This window comes from Medicago sativa, chromosome 4 (genome assembly GCF_051527215.1).
Source record: "Medicago sativa cultivar Bolivia chromosome 4, Bolivia_mono, whole genome shotgun sequence".
Lineage (NCBI taxonomy): Eukaryota > Viridiplantae > Streptophyta > Magnoliopsida > Fabales > Fabaceae > Medicago > Medicago sativa.
In genome coordinates this window covers 69747511-69758244 of record NC_140752.1, presented here as the reverse complement: position 1 = coordinate 69758244, position 10734 = coordinate 69747511, and the positions used below count along the sequence as shown (strand labels likewise).

Sequence of the window (10734 nt, the reverse complement as noted above, 5' to 3'; positions counted from 1 at the left end):
TTCTGGAAAATTTTATTAAATAATATGAATTCTACATATGAGTTTACTTTAAAAGAGGGACCAAAAGTGAAGATTGAAAATTTTATAGGGACTAAAAGTTGAAGGAAAATTTTAGAGGGACTAAAACGAAAAGTTGACATATTTATAGGGACCAAAAATATATTTAACCATAAATTAAATAATATTAATTTGTTTGTCGTATTCATCTTAGGGTTAATTATGTTTCTAGTCCCTATAAAATAGCGACCTTGTAAGTTTAGTCCTTACTTAATTTTAATAGCATTTTTAGTCCCTAATTTTGTTTTTTTGCCCTGAGTATTAGTCCCTACTCAATTCAAATTTGTTTAATTTATGCTTAAACTCTTAAATTTTTGAACAATTTTTGCAGACATGTTTAGAACATTACTAAAAGTTCCTCCGCAAAAAATTATCGCAAAATTTGATTTCTACATCCAGATTTTATTACTTTTTATCTTTAACTTTTGTCGTTTTAAAAAATTCATATTTAATTCATTTCATGTCTGAAAATTCTAAATTTTAGTAAACGAACCTTTCATAGTGTTCTAATCTTGTCTCAAAAAAATCGTTCAAAAATTTAAGAGTTTAAGGATAATTAATCAAACTTTGTTTTAGCAGGGACTAAAATTATAAGTAAATTTTTTTTATAGGGACTAAAAATGCTATTAAAATTAAGTAAGGACTAAACTTACAAGGTCGCTATTTTATAGGGACTAGAAACATAATTAACCCTTCATCTTATAATGTCATCAATTAAAATACTAATTTAGTCCATTTGAAAGGGGAAAAAAAAAACAAGGTAAGAAAAGGAAAGTAGATGATTTATTGGAGCAATAGAAGCAACACTGTGAGTCAGCTAGAAGTAGAACACAAAGAAACAAACAAAGAAGCAAAAGAAGCAGCCATTAAAGAAAAGCAAATGAAAAGAAGAAGAAGCTAACACACACCACTCATTCATCTTCAAACACAAAGTGAAGTAATTTGGTGTTTTGTGTATCAATCTTTCTTCAAAGTTTTGTTCTTTGATTATATATCTCATCCTCTACATGATGGGTCGATTTCTTCTCTTTCTCATTTTTCTCAGCTTCCTTGCATTATCTTTCCTCTCAGGTAAACAATCTTCGTAAACTCTCAATTTTCAAAAATTGCACTTTAGTCTCTAAATTTTAACTTCACTTTGCTATTTGGTCCTTGAATTATGTTCAGAGGTACAAACAACGTCATTCAAGATTGTAAACAAGTGCCGTTACACAATATGGCCAGGATTACTCTCCGGCGCCACTTCACCGCCGCTACCCACCACCGGATTCACCCTCAAAAGTGGAAATTCAAGGACTATACAAATCCCGAAAGCTTGGTCGGGTCGAATATGGGCACGAACTCTCTGCGGTCAAGACTCTGAGGGAAAGTTTTCATGTATCACCGCAGACTGTGGCTCCGGCAAAGTAGCCTGCGCCGGTGGTGGTGCCAAACCTCCGGCAACATTAGCGGAGTTCACCTTGAACGGAGCTGATGGGTTGGACTTCTATGACGTGAGTTTGGTTGACGGTAAGTGTGTTCGGTGTCTAACACATGTCAGTATCATTGAATTGTATCTATATAAGCACGGATTAGGCATGTCTGGTGTCATATACTTGTGGTGTCCGACACCAACACACCAACACGAGATTACATTGAATTATTTTATTTTCTCAAAATATTGTTATTATTGGTATAAAGGTTTCACCTTTCTTCAAATTTGATGAAATAGTCAAGTTATTGTTCATTAGCTATATAATCATCTTTCTTTGAGTATTACTTACACTAGTCAAATGAACTATAGCAAGACTTTGCTATCAAGTTAAGTAAGGTTAGATAACTCATTACCCATTGGTCAACAAACTGCATTACTAGGATTCCCAACATAAGCTTCATCAGAGTTACATTTGATTCAATTGGAAACTGGAGGGTTCTATCTATAGGGCTTCTATGATGATATGGGGTTTTGGCATCCAGGTCGTGTTCGGTCAGTGTCTAAGTATGTTTCTATATAATTATTATATTGTTGTCCTAAAATTTCTTTGTGCTTGATAGGTTATAATATTCCGATGCTGATTGTGGCGAAAGGAGGGACGAGAGGTGGCTGCAGCGCTACTGGTTGTCTTGTGGATCTTAATGGTGGTTGTCCGGTGGATTTGAAGGTGGCGCGTGGGAATGGGAGTGGCAGTGGTGTTGCGTGTAGAAGCGCGTGTGAGGCTTTTGGGGATCCTCGCTATTGTTGTAGTGAGGAGTATTCTACGCCTGACACGTGTGGTCCTTCTATTTACTCGCTGTTTTTTAAACATGCTTGCCCACGCTCTTATAGCTACGCGTATGATGATAAGACCAGTACTTACACATGTGCTTCCGCTAACTATTTGATCGTGTTTTGCCCCTTGCCTTATACAAGGTACAAACTCTCTTGACTCTTTCATCATTAGCTTCATAACCATTTTTTTAGCTTTTGATTATGCATGAGTTGTTTTGTTAGAGTAAGGGCACCTATGTATTTTAATTAGAGACTATGATTGCTATGGAAGCTCAAGCCAGTTGTATGATGGGCCAAATCCACTTTTGTTTAATGTTTATTTAACTGCACATGTTTTGTGGACTGGAATTAAGAGTTGAGATATTCTTCATTTCACAGAAAACTCAAAAGAAATAGAGTTTCATTATAACATAGTTTTATGTTTATAAAGTCATATAAATATTTAATGTATGTCACATATTTTCAAAATGTATTTCTATATGAATATGAATATATCTATAGTGATAGGAAAAAAACGGAGAAGATATCTACTCGAATTAAAGGGGTATTGGTTGATTTGGGCGATAGGGGACTGGGAGCATTTTTTGGTGTTACTACTATTGTGTATATATGCTCCAATGAAATGAATGGTTACCATATGCTAATAATTGGATTATTTCTATCAACATGGCGAGGCACAAGTGGTAGATAGTTGAGTCCCTTAACCATTTGGTCCAAAGTTCGATTATTGACTGGTGTTATGGAAAAACATTTGTTGGGAGTTGGGAGAGGTCTTTGCAAGAGGATGCCTTTGATTTAGCAACAAAAAAGAGTCAGATAACGTAGGAAAAGAAGATTAGTTTTGTACGACCATTGACCGAACACCGACTACAGAAAAACCATTTTCTACCTTGAATTATGAAAAATAGTTGATTATTTGCATTCTAAGCAATGAAATCCCCAGCCACAGCCTCACAGGTCCAAATTACACGGGCTTACATCATACTTTTGTGAATACCCCTCCCCCGGTTGTATCTTCTCCGCAATTTTATATTAGTCATGGGAAAAATATGGTCAGACCTAAATAGGTAAAATGGCCAAATGCAGATTACCAGATTAATATGCCTATATTTTAATGTTATGTTAGGGATCCCACATTGAATAAATAAAAGTGTTTAATATGGTATCTAAGCCATGAGGCTCTTCCACGTAGTGGACTAGTCTCTGGAGCTGTTAGTAGCCTCTTTCTCAAATTCAATTTTATTGTCTAATCTCTCAAACATAAAAAATAAATATGAAATAAACTTGAAATATTTATTCATGTTCTGCACACGTATCCACATATATAAAATATGCTTAAAAAATATGCATGCCTTAAATCGTCTTTTATATGTGAGCTTTCTTCCAATAAGTTTCCAAACTTGCTTTTCCTTGTGGTGTTTGGATTTTCCTTGTTGTTTTTTCTTGTAATGGCAAACATCCCTCACTCAAATCACATGAGACAATTTTTTGGGGACATTTACATCTTTATTAGGTGAATATTTTGTGTACTTATTTTGAGTAGTTATTATAATTTATAGCATTAATTTATGCATGTATCTTCTGTGGCCTTTTGAGCAGCCAAAAAGTGTTGGGAGCAAGGAAAGATGGAGCACCACTTCCTCTTGTAAACAAAACTATGATGTACTTGTCAAAACAACATTCTGGCGGTTCTTCATCGAAAGGTCTGATCCAAACGCAGATTATAGCTTGTGTTACCTCTATTGCTGTGGCGTTTTTCCTGTCATGCCCTTTTAACACTGTTTATGGCTCACTTTGTATGGACACTTCAGGCAGAAAGTAACACAAGGACTAGCCAGTTCTTAATGTAACCTTGTAAGCTTTGTGTTGTGTTCATTCTTGCTAGTTGACAGTGGATAAAACTTAGGTCATGTTGCTTAGATCTGGTTAGCCATGTCTCCCATTATAAATAGGGCTAACATGTGTTTAATTGACGGTGAGTTTTACGGAAGTGCCACCGTACACTTTGGAACTTGAACAAAATCACAGTGCCAACTATGATTCCGTCAAACTCACTGATTCCAAACACGTGCCCTGTTTTGTAAAACTTAGCCACCAACTACTTTCACCAACTTTTATGGGTGTATCTTTTAAAAATTTGTTGAGTAGTACTTCTCATCTTTTTAGTGAAGAACATGACCAACATGAATTAAGCAACTTGATCAAGTTTTATCTCTTGACAATGTAATATTAAATGGCTGCTGGGCTGATTATACTCATTATGCAGGACTTGAAGGATATCATATAGGAAACACACTGTAAATATTGTCTCTTAGTTACATCTTTTTAACCATCAATGGTTGAACTTTTTATAATTTATAGACAGAGGGATTATAACTTTGTAAGTAGTTTTTTAGTCTACATTTTGCTAGTTATGAGAACCTCGGTATATTTGTTACATATTGATTATATTATTTTTGAGGGATTTGTTACATATTGATGGTTACAAGAATGCATACATGTGTTTTATGGAGTAATTCTTCGTGCACAGGTTTTGTATTCAACATGTTCAACTGTATATTACGCACACGATTAAATTTATAGGAAAAAGCTTTGATGATTACATTATTTTTGTAGCATTTTTATTTGTTTTGGTTCCCTTGTATAGCAAATATTGTTATTATCCACAACTTATCGCAAATATGTTATAACATAAACTGGTAACTTAGAGAGAGAAAAAATCACCATTTACACAAGAGATTTGTTTGACCTCCATCAAATTGTCGCTTGGATAGCAATTGAACTAATATTCTCTACCTTCGTTGATTCTAATGTAATATATTGAAGGGCTAATTAAGTTTTTAGATATTCACAGTTTTGTTTTTAGTCCCTATAAAATAAAATCACACTTTTTAGTCCCTGTAACATTTTCCTTAAGCATTTTAGGGACCAAAACTATTGATGGAAATTTTTTATAGGGACTAAAAGTGCTGATGGAAAAATTTATAGGGACTAAAAATGCTGATGGAAAATTTTATATGGACTAAAAAATGTGATTTTATTTTCTAGGGACTAAAAACAAAACTGTAAGTATTTAGAGGGACTAAAAACTTAATTAACCCTATATTGAAATAGTAAAGCAAGGAAATAGTAGGCAAGGAAATACTGCTAACAGCAGCAGGTAGTCCAGGATCCTCAGGTTATTTCCAATTAAACCTGCTTCGGACAATCATACTTAAAATGAAGATGCAAAGTGACATCAAGCAAGAAATAAGGGAATTTTGGTGGTGTTAGAACTTGGAACATATAGCTTCAGTTTCTTCTAAATGTCAATTGTTGAATAAAGTAAGATTGTTAGATTTTCAAGTGTTGGTGAATAGTCCCAAATCAACGGAAACTTGTAAAACTTAAGAAAAATTGCATATACGATCCTTTCAAGTATTTTTTTTTCCGCATTATTTAACTGCAATGCAATTTTGCCTACTAAAAATTGGGATCTATAGATTTGAAATTATTAACACTTCATAAATACAAAGTTTCCTTAAAATAAAATACAAAGTTGTGCATATGTGGTACGAACAAGATCTCCCTATAATATTTGAGGATTTCTTTCCCCACACTTCTTTCCCCACACTTCTTTCCCCAATCATTCAAGTATTCAACAGAGAATAGTATTTTAAGATCTCTAACTTTCACCTTTAAGGTAGAACTACTATACCTTATGCTGAAATTATGTTGCATGTAATATGTCTTACTTTTACTTATGCGGAAGTCATGCATACACTTCTAAGGCTTGTCTTCAAGTCGTCAACCTCCCATTCAATCCCTTCATCGACTCTCCAAGTATGACTATATCATATGCAAAAATAAACAAACAATTTGGCTAGCTCTTGATGTGTTTTGTAAGAAATAATAATAACAAAATATAATTGTTTGATTTGGATTTTGAGGCGATCGAATTTTAATGAAGTAAAAGCAACATTTCAACCAAAAAGGTTGTAGTGTGTGTTTGGTTGTGCGGTGATGAGAATTGATTTTGATAAAATTGATTTTGTAAAATTGATTTTGTTTAAAATTGAGTTGAATTTAAAGTGATTTATGTTTGGATACCTTCAAAACAGAAGTGATTTTTATGAAAACTAGTGTTTGGATATTTTGTATTAGAATTGCTTTTGAGTGTGTGAAATACTAAAATGGGTTTTAACATGTGTGTGAAAAGGAGAGTTAACAGTATGTAAAAGAATTAAATTAAAGGGCAAAAAAGAGAAATTCATTGAAACCAAACTCACGGTGAGAGATTTGATTCCAAGAAGCTATGAAATGGAGCTTCATCCAAAATTGATTCTCAAAAGCAAAAAGTATGCTAATAGCAAAAAGGTGAAGATAACCAAACACAATAAAATTGATTTTGAAAAAATAAACTCACGTTTGGGCCATCTCACCGGGAAACCAAACACTGACGTAGTTGATTGGTTTAATTTGATTTGATTTTGTTACATTGTGTTAAGTGTGAGTTAAAGCGTATGAGATTAGATGTTGAACAATATACAAATAAGAGAACTCATATACATGAAGTCTTTTGAATTTTTGGTGAAATTGTGGTGTCTAACTATTTGTTTTGTTGCCCTTCGTCCAATGTGTTGATCTTTCATTAATAGTATAAAAGAAATTAATTAAATAATCAACAAAAGTAATAAACCGTTAATATTAGGGAAAATTATAAAGACCTCCCTTAAAGTTTGCTAAAATGTCACTCATACCCCCTCTAATTTTTAACATAACACAAACCTCCCCTACTTTATATTTTGGGTGACAAACACCACCCTTCCAATCTAACACCGTCAGTCGTCCGTTAAAATGTCACATACCTCATTTCCAACATCATAGCACATGAATTTGAGTAAAGCCATTGTTCTACATTTCTGAGCTTTATTCTTTAACATAATATGAGATAAAGGAATAAACAATGATTTGTCATGAGAAATAATTCGGATCAAAATTTTAACTTTGAAAAAAATTGATAATTATCTTCTTTAAAAAAAGTGACAATTATCTAAGAATAAAATCTAATTTATTTATCTAATTGTAATGTGAGAAAACTAATGTTTTGCATAGTTATAGAAAACCTTCTTGTGAATAAGTGACACGGTCACAGCAGAAGAAGTGGTTTAACCATAAATTACCGAAACAATTACGCCGAAACCATAAGATTGCAAGGAAAGATGGAATAGTGACTGAATAAAATAATAGTAATGGATGAATCGATAGAAACCACACATCAATATAGAGATAACTAGACAATGAGAAAGGAAGAATGACGAGAATCCGTGAACACGAACATAACAGGTTTCGTGTGGTTTCTCTGGAAATTATTCTAAAAAGAAATTAAAGAATATGCAACGGCAGTTTAGTAGATTTAACGCCAGGGGAGGTTGCTGATGTTTATAAAAATAGAGGGGGTGTTAGTTGCATTTAGATAAACCTTAGGGGAGGTTTTTATAATTTTCCCTTAATATTATAATATAGAAAGTAACATTAATATTTTATTGATATCGTAAATCGACTTATAATTTAAAACAATTTTTTAATTTATGAATGAATTCTATTTTATTTTTTGGCTAAAATATGGTTTTAGTCCCTGCAAATATGCCTCGTTTTGGTTTTAGTCCCTGGTAAAAAAAAAATTGTTTTTGGTCCCTGCAAAATTTTTTGTTTTTGAAAATAGTCCCTGACTCCATTTTTGTGATGATTTGCATACGTGGCACATGATGAGTGAACCCATTTTGTAGTTTTTGGTCCCTGCAAAATATTTTGTTTTTTAAAAAGGTCCCTGCAAAATTTTTTGTTTTTGACAATAGTCCCTCCAGGGACTATTTTCAAAAACAAAAAATTTTGCAGGGACCAAAAACAAAAAAAAAATTTACTAGGAACCAAAACGAGGCATATTTGCATGGACTAAAACTATATTTTAGCCTTATTTTTTTGGTTGAATATGGATGTGGTCTTCTATACGAATATGATGTGATTCTTGTGTCAAAACCCAAAAAGAACCACTTTTAGGTTGGACCAAAAGTCAAATGAGGGATTGAGAAATCCACCATCACCAATTTTATTTTATTTTTACATTTTCGATTTTAATAGGTTTGAAAGTCAAAAATTTCAGGTTACGATGGTGTCACTATGCGCCATAGAAAGAAGAGATGTGATGGAATCCAATGCTTTCTCATAGTAGTACTGGTGCTACTGGGCTATGGCTGCCTTTGCTACTACTCTGGCATGTTAGGAAAAATTTATTTTCTTTTGTTTTTTTTTTACATTATTTTTACTTTATACTCTAATTTATTTTTAAGCCCACTGTATTTTTACATTCAAGACTTTGATTAATTTAATTTTTTACTTAAATTTATTTTTGAAGGAACTTTTGACTTAAATGTGCTTACGGTACTTCTATTTTTGTTGATTTACAATTTAGACCCCTCATTTCTAAATTTAAAATTATAGTCTCATAACCTTTAAAATTTTAGAAATTTTTTCCACCATTTAATATTAAGTTTCATTTTATTTGATAACATGACAAGTTGTTTTTTGAAGGAAACATGACAAGTTATTAACTATTGTGGAAGTACACTTTTCAGTTGATGTATCAAATTTATGCGTAAAAAATTATTAGATTTAGGTCTTAATTTTGTTTTTGTAGTTCTGATTAAGAGAGATACAACTAAGATTGGATTTAACGGGTTCAGTTAGTCTCCAACAATATGATAAACCAATAATTTAATCATTATTGAAAAATATATATATTTAATGTTTGACAACACCTTAAATAAAATTATATTAAATGAAAAGAACTTATGAAAATACCAAAAAGAAAAAGAGTGAGGCAATTTTTAAGAAATTATCTTATCGTTTTAGGTTTTCCGTTGTTGTAAAATTATAAGGAATAAAATGAGTAAATTCCAATGGAAGTGAAAATAAATGTTAATTTCATAATAAATTGGTAACTATAATTTCACATTTATGTAACTCAATATATTTTACTATGGGGAATGGATCCTCTCCAGTGACTGGAGGGTCCAGTGAAATCTCAGCCTTTAAATCAAAATAAATTCTTGAAAATTTAAATGTTAAAAACTTGAAATTATGAGAGATAATAAATTTAATGGTGTAGATTCCCACACTGCAGAAAACAGGAGAAAAATACATTGGAGGAAATCCCCTCCCGTTAAATATGATCCAAGTGTTTAAAACATGAGAAACGATATTATCATATCGGTTATTGGATTTTGAGTTTTGTGCCTAAGCAATGTTATTGATAATGTTGGGAACTAAAAGGACATTATTTTCATTAAATAGAAAATGTTTCTAACAAAAGTACATTATACTATTTTTAGTGTTTTTTTTTTTTTGAAGAAACTATTTTTAGTGTTATTAAGAACTAAAAGTACATAATTTTTGTTAAAAATAAATATGCTTAACAATTATTAAAATTTAAATGTTACTCCCTCCGTTTCACAATACATGTCCATTTTAAGAAAATTGCAGTAACCAAGGACAAGCTAGTTTGACACAAAAGTTTCTATTATACCCTTGTCTTTGATTTCCTCCATTTTACATTTATTTACCCCATCTCATAATTACTCCTAATACCAATACCAAAATTAATTAAAGTCAATCAAATGGCAATACCAACACCGGCAATACCAATACCATTTTGGAGTACTAGTAAATCACATTATTTTTGCTGCGGTTATATATTGAAAATAGCATGCCAATACAAATTTTTTTCAACTTCTCTTAGCATGCTTCGGTTATCAATCAAATTTTTTTAAATCAAAATTTTTCAACTTCTCTTATCAAATTGCCGTTATTGTATGCTGTCGAAAGAGTCTTCAACTCTTTCATTTTGCAAATCTTCAACTTCACATACTTTCCTTTGTTTTCCATTTTTTTTAGTTTTAATTATAAATTTGCCATTTTTATAAGCAAATTAGAGAGTCCAATTAATTATAGTTAGTTACGATGGATTAGAGAGCACTAGTCATGGGAAAATAATTTCTTGGGAGAGTGCATGAGTAAATCCACTTAAAATTGGGTCAACATTTATTAGTAGAAAATAATTATTGTGGAGAAAATCTGAAATCCAATTAATTGGTAGACAAGGGTAAAATAGACAAAATGTATCTTTAAACTATCAAATGGACATGTATTTTGAAACAAAAAATTTCTCTAAAATAGACATGTATTTTGAAACGGAGGGAGTATTATATTTGTGTTTCATAATGTTTAACATTGAAACTCACATAATAAATATGGAAAACATCCCCTCAAGAAAAAAATGGAGAAGATGAGTATTTTAGGCTTGAATTTATGCACTAACATATCAAATGTGTCTGGAGCTTTTACCATCTCAATTGCATTTTAAAAAATGTAACTATTATTTTATGAGGATG

The 10734-nt window shown here is 31.8% G+C and overlaps 1 protein-coding gene across 4 annotated transcripts; it reads left to right on the top strand.

Annotated features, from left to right (window-relative positions):
• The first annotated feature begins 872 nt into the window (after positions 1–872).
• On the top strand, positions 873–4912 carry LOC146931304 (Pathogenesis-related thaumatin superfamily protein). 4 transcript variants are annotated; one of them, XM_085702786.1, is made up of 6 exons: positions 873–1128; positions 1225–1566; positions 2092–2446; positions 3905–4008; positions 4117–4159; positions 4572–4912. In XM_085702786.1, the coding sequence occupies exons 1-5, from the start codon at positions 1065–1067 to the stop codon at positions 4125–4127; spliced, it is 876 nt and encodes a 291-aa protein (XP_085558912.1). In that variant the 5' UTR covers positions 873–1064; the 3' UTR covers positions 4128–4159; positions 4572–4912. The 4 variants fall into 4 exon arrangements, with proteins under 4 accessions (XP_085558912.1, XP_085558910.1, XP_085558911.1 ...); XM_085702784.1 differs by having other exon boundaries at positions 3905–4159; XM_085702785.1 differs by lacking the exon at positions 4117–4159 and having other exon boundaries at positions 4572–4793.
• The last annotated feature ends 5822 nt before the right edge of the window (positions 4913–10734 follow it).

What these genes read in the sequence shown, in the direction of transcription:
- LOC146931304 (XM_085702784.1), top strand. Translation starts at nt 1,065, where the DNA reads ATGATGGGTCGATTTCTTCTCTTTCTCATTTTTCTCAGCTTCCTTGCA. An exon ending in TGCATTATCTTTCCTCTCAG is followed by an intron (nt 1,129 to 1,224) that starts GTAAACAATCTT and finishes AATTATGTTCAG; the next exon opens with AGGTACAAACAACGTCATTC. An exon ending in TGCCCCTTGCCTTATACAAG is followed by an intron (nt 2,447 to 3,904) that starts GTACAAACTCTC and finishes CCTTTTGAGCAG; the next exon opens with CCAAAAAGTGTTGGGAGCAA.